The sequence below is a fragment of the Myotis daubentonii genome, chromosome 17 (genome assembly GCF_963259705.1).
Source record: "Myotis daubentonii chromosome 17, mMyoDau2.1, whole genome shotgun sequence".
Classification (NCBI taxonomy): Eukaryota; Metazoa; Chordata; class Mammalia; order Chiroptera; family Vespertilionidae; genus Myotis; species Myotis daubentonii.
The window spans coordinates 9,708,623-9,729,646 of record NC_081856.1 but is presented as its reverse complement, the minus strand read 5'-3'; the positions used below and the strand labels follow the sequence as shown (position 1 = coordinate 9,729,646).

General features: G+C 44.8%; 1 protein-coding gene across 6 annotated transcripts in view; it reads left to right on the top strand.

Annotated features, from left to right (window-relative positions):
* NSMCE2 (NSE2 (MMS21) homolog, SMC5-SMC6 complex SUMO ligase) overlaps positions 1 to 21,024 on the top strand; it is a 221,299-nt gene that overhangs the window by 161,446 nt on the left and 38,829 nt on the right. Inside the window, exon 7 of one of the 6 annotated variants that reach the window (XM_059672732.1) lies at positions 1,627 to 14,275. The exons of the other annotated variants lie outside the window; for them this stretch is intronic. Within the exon in view, the coding sequence (XP_059528715.1) occupies positions 1,627 to 1,688 (62 nt within the window). The 3' untranslated portion in view covers positions 1,689 to 14,275. Of the gene's footprint in view, positions 1 to 1,626; positions 14,276 to 21,024 lie in introns of those variants that run through there. 6 annotated transcript variants of the gene reach the window in all.

The following is a 21,024-nucleotide window of genomic DNA, read 5'->3' as shown; positions in this document are numbered from 1 at the left end:
GAAATCCCGTGGCACATATTTTACAAATGGTGAAACTGAAGTATGGAGATGTCAGATAACTTGTGCCAACCTTAAACAGCTAGTAATAAATGGTAGAGCTCAAATTTAAAGCCAGGCTGGACTAGCAGCTACAAAGCTCATCCTCTTGAACATCAAGCTGTAATATAGGAAAAAGCAAAACAAACAACAACCACAATAGACCACCTGGGTTTTTCCTGACATTAAATATCAGAGAAGTGGAATGTTGCCCCACCCGTACTCTCAGGGCTGTTGTATATAAATCGCTTTGAAAGTGACTGCTGTCCAGGACGGTTCAGATTTTATCAAGGGAGATACAAACCAGGCAGGTGAATAGCATAAATCTTATTGTTATAGCCAGCACTGATTAATATTTTAGGGACTTCATTGCATTTCAGATGCCCCAGATTTAGTGTGGTAAAGAGCTGTAGTGGTGCCCTCACTGGTTTGGCTCAATGGATAGAGCGTTGGCCTGTAGACTGAAGGGTCCCGGGTTTGATCCCGGCCAAGGACACGTACCTCAGTTGCAGACTCCTTCCCAGCCCAGACCCTTGTCAGGGTGCATACAGGAGGCAACCAATCGATGTGTTTCTCTCACATCAATATTTCTCTCTGTCTTTCACTCCAAAAATCAATGGAAAATATCCTCAGATGAGGATTAAAAAAGAGAGCTATAGTGGTGCTGATCATCTTTCTTCAAACAAGGCAAAATATTCTTCGATTGACTTTTATTTATGGTCCCCAATTGGTTATTTTTGAAATTTATTTGAATTCAATTCAAGAAATAATAACTGAGCATCTACTATGTGGAAGTTCCATGCCGATTAATGTAGGACTACAAACAGGAAAAAAGCTTAATCCTCAGGGATACTGAGTAGCAGAAGTAGCAGGTTGGCTGTAAGCATTAGCAAGGTTGCTAAAATTTTTGAAAATCATTCATTCAGTCCTGACCTCGTACCTGACAGGTGACTCCCTGAGAATTGTGAGAGAGGATGCCATCAGAATCCTTAAGCAGCAACTCCTGCGGTAGTTGGTCGATCATACTGCCTTTTTATAGCAGCTTTATTGAGATATAATTCACAATTGACCCATTTAACCTGCATGATGCAATGATTTTTATTATATTCCCAGAGTAACTATCACCACAAGCAATTTTAGAACATTTTCAAAAAGAATCCCTATACCCATCAGTATTCACTTTCCATTTCCTCCAAGCCCCCCCCCCCCCCCCCCAGCTCTAGGCAACCACTAATCTTTTCCCACTAATCTGTTTCTGTAGATTTGCCTGTTCTGAACATTTCTTACAAATATGCATATGTGGCCTTTTGTGACTGGCTTCTCTCACCTCACACCATGCTTTCAAGGTTCACCCATGTTGTAGCATGTGAAAGAACTTTCTTTTTAGTGCTATGTAACATTCCACTGTGTGATGATCCATTCATCAGTTGATGGTCATTTGAATTGTGTCTTATCTTTTGGCTGCTAAGAATAATGCTGCTATCAACATTCGTGTACAAGTGGACATATGTTTTTACTTTCATTTCTCGTGGTATATGTCTGGGAGTGCAATTGCTGGTCATATGGTAACTCTATGTTTATCCTTTTTAGGAACTGCCAGGCTGTTTTCCAAAGCGGCTGCGCCATTTTACATTCCCAGCAGCAGTGTGTGAGGGTTCCCATCTCTCCTCGTCCTCGCCGACACTTGTTGTTATCTGTCTCTTTGACTGTAGCATCCTAGTTGGTGTGAAGTGTTATCTCATTGTTTTGATATGCATTTCCCCTGATGGATTGATATTGTGATATTTATTTTACCAACCTACGTCAAAAGCTTCAATCTGATACTTTCTTATGTGCCTAATGGAAACTGTCTTTCATTACAGGATTCTTTTCTAAAACAAAATCATAGTTCTGTTCAAGACAGATGTCATGTATGGGGTTAGAGTTATACCCGAAAGAACACAAGGGTAAAGGAGTTAATGTTACACACTCATCTGGGAAATTTGTTTTGCAGTGTGAAATCATTGACAATGTTCCGAGGCCTTTATCTAAGGCACTCAAGTATGATTATGTGACATTTACCGGATAATCCGGACAGCACTTTGATTAAACCCACGGTGTGATGTCATCCAGTAAACACTTGAAAGTGGAGATGCATGTCTCTGCTGGTTTTATCAGTTAAGATTAGCAGTGGTTCACGGCACAGTGAACTTTTTCTCCGTATCCATCAGTCTGTGTCTCATTGTGAGCCAATAATCTGTCACCTGAAACTCCTTAAAATAGGTTGGACTTTCTTGAATGTTGTGTGGCTGTGATGACATCGGGTTTGGCTGCAGAAGAAGGAAAAGCACCTTTTTATGGCTTTGGTTTGCCTCCATATCCCTTGTTTCCTGTAAAAGCACTGTGATTGTTAGCCCTATGCTTGTCTCCCTAGACTTGAGTTCGTACCCCTTGTACCTCCCATCTCTTCCCTTTGTGGCAACTCCTAGTCGGTTATCTCTGTGTGTCTGTCAAAGAAAGAAGAAGATGTGGGGCTCAGAAGGTGTCAGTTTCACCATCTTGATTTCACCGGATAGCAAATAGGTAAAAAGCGCCTCCACAAAGCCATTTGGTGAGAAACCAAAACCAAATTAAAAGTTGGTCAGAATTCAGAGGATGCTTTCTTCAGAGAAGGTCTCAGTTTTCTCAGAAAGTTCCCCCAAAAAGAGACCCTGAGGGAAGATTGATCATCCTCCCCGACCCACAGAGAAGACCTCCCAGATCTAGATTGTCCTCCTTGGGCTCGGCACACCTGCCTGCAGTTAGCTCGGCTCTGAGTGGGCTGGGAGGACCGAGGAGGGAAGGAGAAAGGCCTAAGAGTGGAGTGGATCATTAGTCCCTTCACAGTGTATCACACATGTTCTGCCTTATTTGCGCCTTGACTTTTAATGTGCATTAAATGTAGCTTAGTTGGGTGGGGGGTTAGGGGGAATCAGGTAGATTTATGGGCAGAGCTTGAATTTTGCCTCCCCAAGTAAAGGGAAGCAATAACTTTATATATTTAAGGAGCTGGGTTTGTTTGTTTGTTTCTTGGTAATTTAGCTTTAGTAAATTCTATTTTGAGCCTTCTATTAACTAAAATATTATTTGGGCTAAAACTTAAGCATATCGTTGCCCAATGGTAATTGTTGCCTCTAATGAAGACCCTGAATTACTGTGTGACCCTGACCCGTGTGCCTTTAGAACTATCCAAGAACTAAATGCTATTTATTAAAGTCTTAGTAGGAATTATACTTTAGAGTCATAGTTTTGCAAATGATTAACCCTTGAGTGGTAATAAAAATAACAGTGATAACTAGAGCTCGTCAAGCATGGATGTGTGCTGAGCGCTGTAGTAATAGCTGTGCATTGGTGATCCGTGTCCTTCTGTTCAGGACACTCTGAAACGGGCACCATTAGGGATTATGTCCATTTTGCAACGTGAGCTTTAATGACATTTCATGCTTGCCTTATTCGGAGCTTGTGCCCTTAGCGTTTCAACAATCAACGTCCTCTGTGTACCTGGCATCTTTAATGAACACTGTAGCCCTCCCTTTCCAGTGCCACAGCACATACTAGAAAGGGAGGGGTGTGAGAGAGAAAATGAGTGAATGAATGAGAGATGATAGCATACCTCGAATACAGAAGCAAGCTGGTGAGTTTTGCAATAGTAGAGCCTTTTTGTTGGTTTGTTTTTGGGGAGGGGGTCATAGTTGTTTCTATCAGAGCTTTTAAGATTGCCTTCCCCTCCTTCATGTTGTTGCACATAAACATGAGGTGAAGACTGCTAAAGAGAAGCCCACCAAGGTAGGAAAATGGCCAAGATGTATCTTTCCTGGAATGAAAATGGATCAGCGATTTTATTTCTTTCCTCTTAAGAAATCTAAAGAACATTACTTATACCAGTTTTCCCTCCAAAAACCAAGGACCTCTGATTACTGTTTTGCATAGAAAACACACCATACGTTTAGAAATTCAAGAAGTATTTGCCTTCTCGCTGTAAACCTAGTTATTCGTGGTCAATTAAATTACTCTTAACTTCGATTAAATTGCTATAATCACTTCACTGGGCCACTTACTGTAAGAGATCCTAAAATCAAGGAATTAATTAACATCTCACATCCACTCACAGGCACACCCATTTGTAACAGCCTTTATTTCATACCGTTCATGCTTTTCAGTTAAGGTAAGTGAGGATGATGTCACTAAAGTTACGTCCCTATACAGTAAAGAGCCTGGCAAAAGGCAGCCCTTTTGCTAATATCTTCTCCAGTGTCAGGTGTGGAATCGCAGATCAGCCCTGGAGCTTGTCTCACCCCGAGCTCCCCTGCCCTGAGGGTCACAGTTCTAACCGCCCTGTACAGTCTCACTCAGTAGTCACCGTTGGTTGAGGCACCTCCTGGGACAAGCAGCTCATTCCATTTCCAGGCAGCTCTCAACGATGGGAATGATTTTCTGTGTCAAGCCAAATTCTGTGTCCTTTGATGCCTGCTTCTCAACACTAACGCTTCCGTCTGGAATGAAACAGTGAGAACTGGAGTGGACTTTCTCCATTAACTTTCACTGGTTACTTACCGAGTGCAGAGCAATTCTGAACTGTTGCGGAGGTGGATTTGTTAGTGTTGTGCTTCCTAACACTGACCCTGGCTGTGGAAGAAACAGCCTGGGCTCTGGAGTCAGACAAGAGTGGGAAGAGTGCTGCCTGCACGCCCGCACTGGAGCAAGCACTTCATAAACGTTAACGCATTCACCCTGACCACAGCCCTCTGACGTGTGTGCTCCATTTTACAGATGAGAAGACTGAGACACAGAGTTAAGAAACTTGCTCAAAATCAGCCGGCCAGTAAGTGTCGGAGCCAGCATTTGGAATCGGGCAGTCTGGCCTCAGAGAGCCTCCTCTCCATCCCCTGGCGATGCTGTCAGCAGCGCTTCAAATCCCGAGAGTGCATTGTTAGGAGAGGCAAGAGGTTCCTCCAACTGCTGCCTTTATTGTCCTCTTCTGTGGAAATGGACCAGGTTGTTATAAGAACCAAATGGAATGCCATTGCACGTGACCAGTGGTTCTTATGGGTTTAGTTTTATGGGGAGGGGAGGGTTCTGTCTTTTTTTGGGTTTTTTGGTGTTTGTTTGTTTTTTTTTTTATTTAGGCCCCACCTGCCCTGGAACTTCTGATTCATTTAAATACTTTGTGGTATGTGGTTTGTTGTCATCAGTTTGAGACTCATGTCTACATTGCTTCAGAACAAGCAGGATGTGTTTTTTTAAATTAATCTCGATAACCAGCACAAAATTTAGTCAGCATTGATAGGACTAAGTTTGGGGGATTTAGAGAGTCTCACTGCAAAATCCCATCGGGATTGTTCCTCAGATGCTTAACAGTGTGCTTCCCTGCCCCATTGGCTGCGGAAACACTCATCTGCATGCGGACTCCAGGCCCCACAGCTCATAGCCTGATGCCGGTTAAAAGGAATGCGTTGTTCTTTCCCCTGCAGTGACCCAATAAACTAGTCTGAAAGTAAGCCCTTGAAAATATTGTCAGCATCCCTTACAAACATTTTGTATTTTTAAAACTGTACATAGTAGAACTCAAGAGCTTATAAATATTCTCGTTGATACAGGCTTCTCATCAGCCAATGTGTTGGCTGAATCGAGAGGAAATGACGATTTATTGTGCTGCCTTTTGCAGAGAGGAAAGACCCCTCAGGAAAATGTAAATGGCTCTTTGAATACATTTATGTAATGAGAATTAGGGGTAATGAATTCATCGAGGCCAGGGGGAGAACTTTTGAGCAGATGGCAAGGACATTGGGTTTGAAGACTGTTCCACATAATCGTGGCTTTCTTGAACTAGAACTGGGTCCTGTCGAGGGCTATGCCATTTGGATCTCAGTCTGAGTCAGGTCAAAGGTGACAAGGCAGATTCGGAGATCTCCGAGGTTGTGGTATCGCAGGAGGGCGGTCCTAGTCCATTCCACAGTCATTTATGGGACTCCTCTGTTCCTGAGGCACGGAGGGTACGAGCATGTGGCATTGCCCCTGCTCCCCATGTCGGAGGACAGGTAGTTTCCCTGCAGTTCAGCAAGCGTCATGGTGGAGGACAGAGGCTTAGCCTGGAGGGGAGGCAGGAGGCCGAGGACAGGGCTGGTCTGAGCGGCTTCAGTGGGGACAGGGTGCTGATGTGAGTCCTGAAGGGTGGATGGGCACTAGAGGGGGAAGGAGTGACGGAGGACATTCCAGCTGACCTCTGTGTCCTCGAACAGCTCTTTAGCATCCTGCCTAACCAGCAGCAGCGGCTCCAAACAGTGCCCTGTCCAACCCACCGACTTCAAAGCCTGTCATTATTTGTTGGAGAAAAAAGTCACTTCTGTGTCTCAATGATCGGCCGGATTTGTGAAGAATAAGTTGTAATAAAAACAAAGCAAAACATTTGGGCCTTTCTGCCCCTGAAGTGAACAGTCTGCCTTACCACTTGGTCTGACCTGCTGCATCATAGCCCGAGCAGGATGAGCTGAGGAATCTGCTGGAACCCCAGCAGCAGGGGCCAGTGGAGGAGGCGCCGAGGAAAGTCGCCTGCCTGTATTGCTGGCTTCAGAAAGGACTGTGAAATCAGGGAGAGTCGGACAGTAAATAGCATTCAAAACAGTCATCCGCCTGGAGGTAGTAGGGTCAGTGGCACATGACATCAGCCTACATCACTCACTAGCTTTGTGACCTTCAGCAAATTACTTAACCTCTCAGAGCTCGGTTGTCCCTAAAATAAGCACTGATAGTAATACCTCACCACACGGTGAAGGGTGGGGTGAGGATTAAATGAACTGATTCGTGGAAGCATTTGGAATAGCTTCTTGTTAAGGGTAGGAGCCAGAGTCCCGGTTCTCTCAGAAGCAGACCCAAACATACCAAGACCTCTGCAGTTAGGTATTTAGTCCAGAGTTCAGTCCTCCAGAGGCATTATTAGCTTACTGTACAAGCCAGTTCATTCATTCTTCATTCAACACAGACTTGGATGTCTCCTCTGAGCCAGGCACTGCCCTCAGCACATCAGACCATGTGGGGCACTTGGTGTATGAGTAAGCCTGACAGGTGGCAGCAACGACAAAGATGTCCACATGGAGTGGGTGAGGGGAAGAAAAGCAGGAAGTGAGATCAGAGGTAATGAGGGGCAGATCTGGAAGGGCCTCAAAGCCATTGGAAGACTTTGACTTTGAGAACAATATGGGGTAAGAATTGAGAGAGGAATTCTAGCAAGTACTGCTGATTATTGAGCTTATAGATATAGCAGGCACTGTGCTAAATGCTTCACCCCTGTTGTTTGATTTGATCAGATAGAAAAAGCAGATTAGAGCAATGATGCAAGGCAAATGACATTGTCCCCAGAGAGGAGACGGAGATGTGGGTTAGGGAGCCAGCCCGGGGCAGTGGGCAGGTCCGGGTCTGTGGGACTTTCAGGATGTTACACTGGAATTTAGTGAGTGTAGGAATGTGCCTGCCACCAGAATGCTTGTAGCAAGACTATTGTAGATTCCACTCTACAGGCCCACTGCTGGGAACCGGGCAGGACTCGGCGCCTGTGCAGCCGGAGGACTCTGGACACAGGGACAGAGTGTCTGCTGCACTGTGCTCAGCACCCACAGGGCTTTCCCCGGGACACTGAGCAGGAGGACCCAGTGTTGCAGCTCCAGCCTCAGGCTTCCAACGTCTTCTGTTTGTCCAACGGACACATGAGATGAGCTCACTCTTTCCACACGTACAGACCCCGCTGTCGCTGTGTGCTTTTTTAAGGGCAGAGTAGAATCAAAGCCCAAAATACCACAGGTTCGATTTCCTGTTCCTGACCACACTAGACCAGAAAATGAGGCAGCTTTCAGAGCAGCTGTCTCCACCCGTGAACCTGCACTTCAGCTTTGACTCAGAGGAGCCTGTGGGAACTGTCAGACTCTTGACTTTGCAAGATGTTGCTCGCAACTGGATGGATACCTGCAAAGTCTGGCTGAATGTGCGTCAGCCACTGCAGTGCAGAACATGGAGGCAGACAAGTCTTGTTGACCATAGATCGTTGGTTTTGCAGGAGCAGATGAGCACCTACCTGACACTCCTCTTAACCCACACTCAACTAATTCGACATTTGTGATGACTATTAAAGGATGTGAATTTTCCCCACAAGTGTATAAATTAGCTGCCCATAGCAAAGGACCATGCTAGGTGCTAAGAAGGCAAAGGGTCTCTGCGCCCTCTAGCTGCTTGGGAAGGACAAGTAATTTCCATGGTGCATTCCAAGTGCTCTGTCACCCTGCTCCAGTTGCTATACACAAAATCATCTGCACAGACTCAGCAACGACAGAATAGAAACTGCAGTTAAACAGCACAGGTGATGGGTGGCAGCTCCTTCCTTCATCTGGTGCCAGCCAAAGAAACGGCCTTCTCCAACGCTAAAAGGGACATTGGCTGTGTTCACTCAACCTTCCTAAGCGATTATCCGGTTGGCTCTGATTTATATGAAATTTCCTTTTGTGCCTTGACTTTTAGAGCTTATTTCTGGAGATAAGAAGGGAAGTCATTGCTCTGACAGATGTACAGGCTGGAGGCAAACCCGATTGTGAATGGACAGATTATTTGACTTGCATTAGTGGATAATGATTAGCCTTATTTTTTTCATCTGTAAGACAAGGATCATTGTATTTATTTCATTGGCATTGGTGTGATGATTAAGTAAAAAAAAAAAAAAAAGAACGGTTCTGACAAGTTATGGACATAAGCGATAGTTCCCACCGTATTTCTTAAAAATGCAGATGGGGACTTCACCTGTGGGAGCCCATGAACGTTTCCAGGCAGCGGAGTGACATGATCAATGTAGGTGTTGACAGAGATGACTTGGTGTCACTGTGATGTATGAGCTTTCGTACAGAGACCTGAAGCAAATGGTGACAGTCGTTTAGATGCAACAAGGGCCTGAATGAGGGCAGGAGCCGTGGAGAAGGAGAGGACAAAGCCAGGTTAGGAGTCTGAGGAGCCGAATTTATAGAATTGGGGACTGTGACGTAAGAGGGAGCGGAGGGACCATCAGAAGTAAAACATGGCTTTGAGTTTTCCAGTAGAGGAGGCTGGATGCATGGAGACCGAATGGACTGGTATGGAGAACAATAAAAGGTGCTGTTTGCTGCAGGCTGAAACTGTATACTGGCTTAGAGCTAAGGAATTTCCTAGATTAGGTGATTTCGTCTTCATGACAACTCTGGAGTAATACTGTGCCTTCTTAGAGAAGTAGAAATCTAAGCTCAAAGAAGCCCGACCTTGTACAACTAGAGAATCTGAACATGGACTTGTCTGACACCAAAGTCTCCCGGTAATTGCAGCAGTAAATGTGCCCTCACTCAGGAGAAGGGAAAGGGAGTAAGGCTGGGAAGGTGAAGATAAAGCTGGGTTCTGGAAATGTTCACTTGAGTGGCTCACGGAAGGCAGGGGATCTGAGGCCAGCTGGAAAACCAGACCTGGAGTTTGGGGGGAGGCAGGGGAGATATAAAAACTTGGGCGTTGTTGGCATATGGTTGTTGTAGGGGAGTGAATGAGATCACCCAGCAAGGGACGTCGAGTTAAAGAGAAACAGACTCCAAGTACAGGGAAGTTAGAAGGGGGATGCTCGCCTCGTTTAGGTCTGTACAAACACACACCTATATACAATGTGCTTTTTCTGACCAAAGGGTGGCATTGTGCTGTGGTATCTAAATTCACATGGCGTTAATTTTTCATTGGCTAGGTATTGAGCGTTCACTGTGTCAGTCATTGTTAGAGGCGGGATCCCGCCTCCTCTAGTGGAGAGCCATAAACAAAAAAGCAGTTACACAGCAGTAACAAGCCATCGTCAATGACCCTACAGGCTTTGGAGTTATTACCGAGTGCTCTTTTAGGGGCCCATGTAAGACTGGCACCAAAGCCAGACTCGGGAGTTAAGATCACAGGTCATAATGGGAAATAAGATTATATTTAAAAAACAACTGCTAGGCCTAAAAATAACCAGAGATTATATCTTTAGAGAAATGCTTGCGAATAATCACAAGAAAAACTGAGATAATATATGCGAAGTCAATTTGGTTATAGTTTATGCAGGAAGCTGGGTGTTTGAAGTGTGCGAGGCAGAAGTTATACATAGGATTCCTTCTGCAAGCCTTTCAGGAGGCCCAGGCTCCAGCTCTCAGTCAGCCCCACACGGGTACCTTGTTTCTCAAGTGTTGTAACTTGTTTTCCATTGAGCAGCAGATGAAGTAGTTGGCTTGCCTGGAGGAGCCATGTTATAAAAAAATAAAAATCCCACTTATCTTTGAATCACAAACTTGCACTTCACACAAGACCTGTGTAGTAAGGGAGGCGTGCAGGGTGCTGGGGCCACTGAGAAACTGCTGCTTCCACCACCCACACCATTCTCTCTCTCTCTCTCTCTCTCTCTCTCTCTCTCTCTCTCTCTCTCTCTCTCTCTCTCTCCTCCCCACAATGAGTATGCTTGAATGTATGTGGCTGTGCAGCTCAGCTATACAAATATTAGTCAAATGTGCAGATTGAAATTTCGTAGATTGTTCTCCTGTATGCATGATTGCTCTGAAACCTGCATAAAAGGTGAAAGTAGCAAATTTCCATTGGAACAGAAAATTCCCAGGCCTTCATATTATGCAGTGAGTAGCCCAGTCTCTAACTGTGGCTGTTACCTCATACCCATTTTGAGAGGTTATCTAGCTAAATGGTTAAGAGCTCAGCACTGGAGCCAGACTGTCTAAGTGTGAATTCCTGTTCCACGCATCACTAACTGTGACCTTAGGCAAAATACTTAACCTCTGAGTTTAAGTTTCGACCTCTGTAAAATGGGGATGATGCAGCACCTACATCCTTGGGGTGGTGTGAGGAATAAATACGTTCATACATGTAAAGCACGTAGAACTGCACCTGGCAAATGCGTAGAAAGCAGTCTGTCACGGTTCGGTCTTAGTGCCACTGCTGTGCTATGCCAGCGGGTTAGACAGCATGTTCAGATGAGAGCAGGCCAGTGAGCACGGAGTTCCCCCAACCCATTGTAACTCAGTCACAGGCCAGCTCTCCTGTCACTCAGCGTGGAGACAAGAGTCCCAAATCTGTCGCCCCTTCCTCGCTTTTAACATGAGGTTCAGTGGTCCCCATGAGGTTCATGGTAGAACAGTGGGTTGTCAATTTCAAGCTGAATAGCCAGAGACAAGGAACTTTCTCTTCTTTAAAATAGACACCCCCTTCCTTCCAAACACATGTGCAGTGGCTATGTTTAGAACTCTTCCGCGAGCAGTATGGAGAGAGCTGAGAGCCTGGTGTATGGCATGATGCCTTGTGCATGATAAGGAAGATAGGCAGGCAGCCAGCCGGCCGCCGTGTGGTCTCCCTCTGTACGTGTTGTCAGATCAGCAGGGATTTTGCTTCTTTTCTAGCTGAACTTTTCCATCCACCCTGCTGAGCTGCCAACTGGAGACCCTGGTTGACACATCCCTTGGGTTCCTGGGTCTCTAGCAGCAGCAAAGAACAAAGCCTAGATTTCTAACCACGGGGCATGAGCCCCAGCGTGGAGTCATTATTCAGATCTCATTCTCTGAGGCCACAGAACATCTCCCTCACTGAACCCCTTCCCTCACCCGCCCTACAGATCTGACACCGTCCCCTTCCACTGGCAGGCTGCACAGTGGGAAACTGGGCATTGCTCGCAGAATAAACTCATCAGCTTCTCGGACTTATTTCTAAAACCCCACACAGTAGAGTTATGAAGAGCCTTTTGACCAAGCAATGGCATAATTTACTCTCTGGAGGATGTGTCCATCTTGTTTCCTTTTAACTGCTTTAGGGTTAAAGCCATCACTGTGGTCACAGAGGGCAGACACTAGAGTCTCGGCACTGGATCCAGCCTGCAGATGTGTTTGGTTTGGCCCGCGTAGCTGGACATGCATACATCAGTTGCAACATGCAAAAATGAGAGATTTCACATAACAGTCTGTATTTCCAACTTCTTGTTTTAAAAATTCCAAATCGGACAACACTCCCGCATGGCGTAGTCTGCCTGTGCGGGCAGCAGGCTGCGCCACTTCGCCTGGTCCCACCTGGTGCTCCCTCCCAGGCCCAGAGGCGTCAGAGTTTTTAATTCTTAGAGCCTGACGCTGTTTTTGGTCTTGCTTTTTGTTAACAATATGATCCCAATTGAAAAGTGAAAATTCTTCTCGTTACTCCCCATGACCTAAATGTAATAAGATGCTAAGTACTGAGTCTCGGGCCTTTGCTCTCTGCTTTGAGATGAAAAAGTCCCAAGTAAAACATTCATTGTGTCATTTACTTAAAAATCACACAGTTGAAAGTTCTCCCACCTGATGTGTTCCCCGAGTCAGAGAACAATCTTTTTCTTTTCTTTTTTCTTACCTCTTTCATTGGTGGCATTTTATGCTGTTCTGGTTGCTACCAGTAATACAGGCTAAACAACAACCCAAAGTTGCACCCTCTGGCCTCGTCCTTAGTCATCTGCTTTGGCGGCTGAGGCAGTGGAAGTTGTAGGCTATATCTGGGGACCGGAGCACGGCGATCTAGAGGGGAAATAATGTTTCACTTCCACGGGCTGAACACTGAGTCATGGGGCCCCATAACCCAAAGGTGATGTGAACAGTTTTTCTAAATTTCTTCCTCTGGGAACCATTTGCTTCTCCCTCTCTCTCTTTTGAGCTGCAAGACCAGCCTCCCCAGCCCAAGTTTTTGCAGCTTCCTCCCTCCCCCTAACCCCCAATCCAGGCAGGCAGGCGTCAGTTGCTACAGTCTGCCCCAGTTCAAGCTCTTCTTCCTGTGAACATTTCTTTACTCTGTAGATAGGAGTGCATTTCTGGAACCACCTGCCAGCCCCTGAGGGCATTGGAGCATGATAACATGAGGCAGGCCAGCAGCCCGTGAAAGGATTGTGTCATGAGAGTACAACGTGGAGTTAGTTATTGCTGGCAGAGAAGTTTAATCGGTTTGCACAAATTCATTAAACACTTCGAAGGCTTTGCATAAAAAGTCGTAAGTGAATATTAGTGATTCATTGCATTGTCATCATTGTTTCAGCTTGCCATGGAGCTGTTTATTAGTTTGTCCAAATTCCCACGACTCCGATTTCACATCAGGTTGCGGACTCCTTCGAAACGTTTTTCATAGCTTCAGTAGGTCTGAAATTTCAGAGTGTTGAGCAAGGCCTACACTGAGCTAGGACGTGATCTAATAAGGTTGGACTGTCAAAACAAGAAGCACCAGTCTGTGGTTATAAGGTTTTTAAGAAGGAAATGTTAACACTCTGCAGTGAGAACCTCAGAAAGATGATAACACAGGCTGGGTCGGAAGCCAGTTTCTTTTTCGTTTCTGCTGTGGTCAGTGGGACACTGAGGCAGAGACTCTGACGTGGGATGAGATGTGATTAAACAAGCTCGGTAGATGGTATCTTCCTATTGGGAAACGCTAATCACTTATGTAATTAGTAGGATGAGACATCAGAAAATGCTGGAAATGTTTCGCAGGGACCCCGAAGGGCACTCGAGACTGGCTCCAAAATGCTCAACTAGAGAAGCTGCGCCATCAGCCAGGAGCTCAGACTGGAGTGGGACGGGAGTGATTCCATTCCCAGCCCTCCAGCTGTGAGATGGCAGGCAGGTTTTTAACCTTGTTGCTCTTCGGTTTCTTTAACCCTAAGAGGGGGATTGAACATGATAGAGTTGTCATGGGGATTAGGAGAGAGAATGCGTGGAGAATGCTTGGAGCAATCTAGTCTATGATACGTGCCCTATAAGTGATAGAAGTTGCTGCTGGTCACAGGGAAATTCGTACTCACTTTTTGTTTTGGCGATTTATTGTGGTTTTTAAAATAAAGACTGCTACCACAGCTTTTATCTCTAAGTTTTCCTTAGTGTTCTGTATACCTACCAGTCTCTTATTCCTTCTCCACTAATCTTTGACTCTCTCAGCCAATCTAATGAGTAATCTAATGACTAGATTAGCCAATGTCATGAGTAAATGCTCAGGGCCCATCTGAGCAGAGGTTTAGGCTGACTCTGGGGCTGAGTCACGGGGAGCTGTTTCAAGCTTCGTTTCTTTGTATCCTGTTCACTTACTGAAGACCATAAATTTTACATCATCCCTGCTGCTGAATTACAGTGTAATGATTAACAAGATATGTTTGTGAAATGCCTTGTGTGTTTGTAATCACCTATAATAAAGCATTAATAAAGCACATGGTGGATGATGGATTTGTGATTTGTGTAGACTACACGGGGGAAACCCAGTGCTCATGGTGATGTCATGTGTGATACGTTACATGATTACTTCCACTGAAACCTGATTTTACCAGATTAATTGGGGGCCAAAGGTACAACCTGGTAGTTACTACCTTCAAACTGTCTTCCTTTTAGAACTGGGAGTGGGGAGGATTTTGTTCTGGGGACCTGACTGTGGCATTTGCCCTCGCTGCCCCCTGCAGAGAACTTTGATCTGTGCACCCACACCTAGAGGCAGAAGCAGATCACACCTTTCCTCCTCCAAGTAATAGACACCACAACGAACAGCGCTCTCCTCAGTGCTTGATGGAATTAGATACCAGATTAAGGGCTCCCTCCCGCTCAGTTCTTTGCTTCATTTAAAATCCAGAATCTTTGTCCAAGTCCACGGTTGAGGTCAGCGGGGGAGGGGGGATGGGGGAGAAGGGTGCACAGACTGTTAGATGTTTCCTTTTCCCCATAAAACCTTCAAAGAAGTAAATCTTGTTTTCACCTTGGACTCTCAGAACCACGGACAATAGAAGCAGTTCATTGGCTCCAACATAGTTTATGATGTCACTAGGAATTCTTGATAAAATGGTCAGCATGAGTATGCCATTCAGCTAATAAATCATGCTTTATTCGTGGTATGTTGTGCAATATGTCAGCATTTCCCCTTTCTTTCCGGTAAACTGTAACTTTTCTGGTGATTAGCATTGAAACCCTTTTCCTGATGAAGGAATTGTCAGCTGAAATCATCAGGGATTTCCCCGTCGCTGTTTTGAAAGAAATCTGAAGAAGTTAATGTGTTGCTTGGAAATTAAGAAATTTGGAATAATTTCTGTGACTCTAAATGGTGAAATAGAATCAAGAGATGGTTGTTTTTCCTGAAATTAAGATAACAAGAGAGGGAATAAGAACTTTAGAAATTATGAAGCCTTTAAAACATTAAATAAGCTTTCATGTCGCTGAGCCATGCTTTTCAAGAGAGGTACCTGTTACAGTTTAGGAGCTAAAGTGAGATAGAAACATTAAAATAAAAGTTCAGATGCTCAGAAAGTGGTTTATTAATTAAATTTCCTGAATTCCTCAGAGTTAACAGAAGCCTTTATTGTTTTAAGACTTTGTTAGAAAACCTTTTGAAGTATCGATCCATGTTGCATCCATAGTACCACCAGCACACGGAGGGCACACTATGGTAGTAGAAGGCGTGCTGGCCAGGGCCAAAGGCAGGAGATCTGTTTTAGGTGCAAGGGTTATGCCATGAGCTCTCTGCCCAGTGGTGGGTGGGCTGGGGAGCAGGAGACAGCAGGGTGAGGGCCTGTTTGAGATGAGTGTTCAGAGAAAGCCTCTGAGAGGGAGTGACATTTGAGCTGAACCAGAAGGGACCCACAGGGATAGAGCACAGGAAAGAGCTCAGCAAGTACAAAGGAACGAACAGCATGTGCACAGGCCCTGGGGCTGGTGTTCAAGAACATTGAGAAGACAGATGAAGCTGGAGTACAAGGCAAGAGTGGTGGGATAAGACTGAAAGGCAGGAAGTCCATTACAGGGAGAAAAAGTTAGCAATTAGGTTCATTTTATGCAAACTTCTTTCCACTGCCCTTCACTATCATCCCAAATCTTAAAATGCCACATAAAAAAACACATAAAAAAAATAGTAATGGCCTCTACACCAAGTCTGAACCAGCTGCAAGTTCCAAATTTGTATTCGATGGCAGATAGGTTTGTTCTTAGCGGTAAAGAGCAGGACCTCGTGACCTGCCAGCTACGCATCTCTCGTCAGCTTCCACCTAAACTAAGGAGACTGAAGCAGGTCCTTGCGATTGACTGCTGCTCTCCATCCACCCTCAACCCCAGCGTGTGCTGCACGTGCCCCGTTGTGTCTCAGTGCCCCGTGTTCCTCCGTGGACAGGAGTGACTGTGCTCAGTCTGGTGACAAAGAAGGGAAATAAAACCCACAACTTTCCTTCTCTGAACAGGTAAGAGAAATTGGTTCGGCAGGACAAAATGAAAAATCAGCACAGCCGAAATGATAGAGACAAAGCTCGGTCTACCAGCTGTTCCATCAGGATAGTGGCAGAAAGCTACCGATGTCTTCCTTGTATCTGCCCCCGCTAGGGTGTGTGCCCAGGTGCAGGCGCTGCCGCGCTCCCAGCATGACCATTGAGGATCACGGAAAGTGAAGCAATGGGTGTGAGGTATTCAAAGACCAGTACTCAAATAGGGTAGCAGACGTGCAGAGATTTGAGCTGGGTGGTTGTCGGAGATGATTCATTCAAAATAACTTAGCAACTGAGGCAAAGAGTTGACTGCCTCCGCGGGATGTTGGGGCAGCCGGCTCCTTGTGCCTCTGAAAGCTGACGCAGATCTGGGAAGAGGGAGGTGCTTTCTAGCTTTGCAGTTTCCCTTCAAGGGGCTTTGCATCCTAAACACTCCGTCTCTCCCTGGAAATGGCCCGGCTCAGGTGGTGGTTGTCTGCAGGGCATCTTCGTTACACTCTGCAGGTGGGGCTGGGATCCTGACTAGCTGTTTTCCCCGGGAGTAAGTGCTGTACAGCAAGTCGGTAGGTTCTTGGAATTGCAGTGAAATGATGCCTAACAAAACCAACTTTCCCATAGGCTAATTGGTATGACCACGAGGGAAGGACCTGTGGCATCTCATCCATGTTCTAACGAGTCGGTATTACCCAGGGACCACCCACGTAGTGACCTGCAAGTTTTCATTCAAGCTCTTGAGTTCTTTCATGTGCACTGTGCCTGAGCAGTGTGCCAGGTGCTGGTGATGACACAAGAAGATGCTAGAGCAGTGGTTCTCAACCTTCCTGATGCCGCGACCCTTTCATACAGTTCCTCATGTTGTGGTGACCCCCAATTTCATTGTTACAAATTGAACATAATTAAAGCATAGTGATTAATCACAAAAACAATATGTAATTATATATGTGTTTTCCGATGGTCTTAGGCGACCCCTGTGAAAGGGTCGTTCGACCCCCAAGTGGATCGCGACCCACAGGTTGAGAACCACTGTGCTAGATACAGTCTAGATGGAGAAATGGGGAGAGTGTGAGGGACACTGAACTAGCAGAGTTGTAAACCAAGTGATGTAAAGAGCATAGTGAGAGCAACTGATTCAAGAGTGAGAGGTGAGGCCTGGCCACTGTGGCTCAGTGGTAGAGCATTGACCTATGCACCAGGAGGTCACGGTTCAATTCCTGGTCGGGTCACGTGCCTGGGTTGCAGGCTTGATCCCCATTGTGGGGCGTGCAGGAGGCAGCTGGTCAATGATTCTCTCATCATTGATGTTTCTATCTCTCTCCCTCTCCCTTCCTCTCTGAAATCAATAAAAATATTTATAAATAAAAAAAAGAGCGATAGATGGGAGTTGAGGAGGGCTTAAAGGAGTGCGTGGACTCCCATGAAGGGTTCAAGGGAAGAAGATAACCAGGCACATCTGAGCCAAGACACACAGAAGAATGACGCTGCATAGCCTGTCCCTCATCACTGGCCTCTCTCACGTCACCAGACCTTTTTTCTTTTTCCTTTCCGTGTGTGTGTTGGGAACAGATGGAAGGACAGTTGCAGGGCTAGAGAGAGATGGACAAGTGCGTAGGGGAGTACAGACTGAGGCTCCATGTAGCAGAACAGTGTTACATGAGCCTGAGTCAAAAAGACCTGGACGGGCCTTGGGCAGTTCCTTGACCTCAGAGCTCCGGTTTCCACAGCAGCAACATGGGAAAGCGTCGGTCTGGGTTGCTCTGAGGATGGCATGAGGTGCGCTGTAGCATAGTCAGGGGCTGGGCTGGGAGTCAGGTAGACCTGTGTTCAAATCACACTGCCTTTTTGTGTTTCCTGAGTAAGCTTGTGTGTGCCTGAATCTGTTTCCCACCTATAAAGTGGGAGTAACCCTATCTCCCTCACGTGCTTGTGAAGATTCAGTTCGCAGATTCATGAGAAGTGCTCATTAGGACGATGCTGAGTACATGGTACACAACGAAAGTTAGCTCACCTCCTTCAGCGCATGTCGTAGGCCCTCGCTGGAGGTTAGTTCCTTTTTCCTAAGGAAACACGGTTTGCTGAACAAATAGAATTGAAACAGACTCACAGATACAGAGAACATTTTGACGTTTGCCAGAGGGGAGGGGTTGGGAGACTGGGTGAAAAGGTGAAGGGATTGCAAGTACAAATGGGCCATTAAAAATAGTCACTGGGCTGTAAAGCACAATATAGAGAATAAAGTGAAGAACATTGTGGTAACTGTATGCACTGGAAGTATCGGGAGAACACTACGTAAAGTGTATGACTGTCCAACCACTGTGCGCCTGCAGTTAATACAAAACAATATTGAATGTAAGCTGTGATTGAAATACAAAGTTTAAAGTTATTTTTTTAAAAGAAATGTGAAGGTTTGCAATTTTAAGTCCCCTGGTGATTTATTCACGGTAACTGTGCTAAGCGGAAGCCTGGCCGCTAGCAGTTACACTTCCCTGAAGACGTGTTGCATTCAGGCCGCACTGCACTCACTTTCTTTCGTTGGGCAGTAGCTTGGTTCTTGTCAAACACCTGATGATGACATGTGTCATTCTCAGGCAAGCAAATGAATAAATAACATGCCCTCTTCTTGAAATTGATTCACCTAAGTTGAGGTAGTGTCTACAGTTTTCCTACCATCAACAGCACATGCATAAGCTCCATACAACTCAATTTAACACTCTCTCTCTCTCTCTCTCTCTCTCAGCTCAAATTTGTGGAAAACATTGGCTAAGGTCCTGCTCTCAAATGACTAACTGTCTTGTTGGGAAAATAGAACTTACAGAAAACAACTAGGCAACATTATAAAGTATATGACAAGGTACAAAGTCTATTCTAAGTCTGTTGTCACGGGAGGGTCCAGGCTTTAGGAACTAGCTTATGGCCAACCAACATGGCTTAGAATTATCATAGCTTTGGGTTTCACATCATCCCTCCACCTTCCTAGCAAACCCTAAGATGAGTCTATCCTGGGAAAAATGAGACACTGATTTACAACCAGTGATTCCCTTTTTATACCTCTACTCTCCTCCCTGCTTTGAAATTCTTCATTACCAAGTTCAATTTGCACATAATTTATATCTTCCATGTTTTATTAATCAAAGATAGTTGCCCACCAGAGATCTTGATGAGCATAAGTTACATGAACTTAGTGTAGCAATACTGTTATCTAAGTTCAGTTTCTAGAAAAAAAAGAAGAAACTAAAAACTGTCTCACTTATTAATTATGAATTTAGGATATAAATTCCTGTTACCATCGTGTACATATGCACATCTAGAAAACATGCAAAATCCAGAAACCACACAGGAACGCATTGATAGCTTGGACTACATAGAAAAACTTGAGATTCATTATGGCACAAAACACCCTGAGGAAAGTCAAAAGAAAAACTATTGACTGGGGGAGGCGGAGGGGTAATTTCCTGCACAAATTCGTGCAAGTCAAAAGGAAAATGACAAATGAATTTTCTAAAAATTCAAAGGACATAAATAAGCAATTCCAGAAAAAGAAATATCAGTTACTAGTAAGCATATAAAAGGTTTAACCTTAAAAAAGAAATGAAATTAAAATAGCTTTTTTACCTATCAAAGTGGTAAAGATGTACACATCTGATAATACTCAGTGTTGTAGAATATATGGGGAAATAGGTGTTTTTAAAAATGTTAGTAGGATTATTGATTGGTAAAGCCTGTTTAGAGATCATTTTGGCAAAATAGTCTGTGTTTAAAATGCATATACCCTTTAACAGTGGCACCGTAAGTAATTTATTCAACAGACAGATCCACACATTTTAAACAAAGGTATGTATGCAATGATGTTTATTACAGGATCTATTACATGAGCTAGAAAGTAAAAGCAAGACTTCAGCTTCTGATCAAGATGAAGTAACATGGACCATATTTAACCTCCACCTGCAGCTTTTAAAACAAGGGAAAAACTGACAAAATATATGAAACAGTAGCACTTGGGACATTGATCTTTGAAGATAGAAAACAAAATGAGCCACATGATTGCTTCAGCTTATTGCCTAGAGACAGTCTCCAGGCCACAGTATTGAACACAGGCAGATCCCTGTGGTCTCCCCGACTGGAGACGTAGTGAGGAGTCCAGAGCCAAAATGGCTAGCCGAGAAAAGGGAGCTGCGCAGAGACAATCTGGAGAGCTGAGGACGTCTCCCTCGAGTGCTGAGTTGAATACAGATGAGCACATGCATGTGGGGAAACAGCCCAAGGACAGAGAAAGAACAATCTAAGGATTAGAGAGAACTGTGCCTGGAACTTACAGAGGGATGGGAATAGTGTCTCTGCTCAATAACAAGGAAAAAGAAAATTTCATAATGCAGAGGCATTGGAGTTTTGCCTCAATAGTGAGGAAAAATTAACCATAGATTAAATCAACTCAGCTCTAATCACCCTGAACAAATCTTAAAAGCAAGCCCCAAAAGGATCAAACTGTTTCCAATGAATTTTAACTGCATCCCAGAATAAAACTCAAGAATGTTTATAAGAAAACAAAAGTAAAGATGACCCCACAATGCCTGGCACCCAATCAAAAATTACCAGAAAAGTAGCAGGAAAGTACAATCTATTGAACAGACTCTAAAATGATGAAATGACACAGATATAAAAATAAGTAAGCAGCAGCATTAAAGCAATTATTATGACTGCATTCCATATGTTCAGAAAGCTAGAGGTAA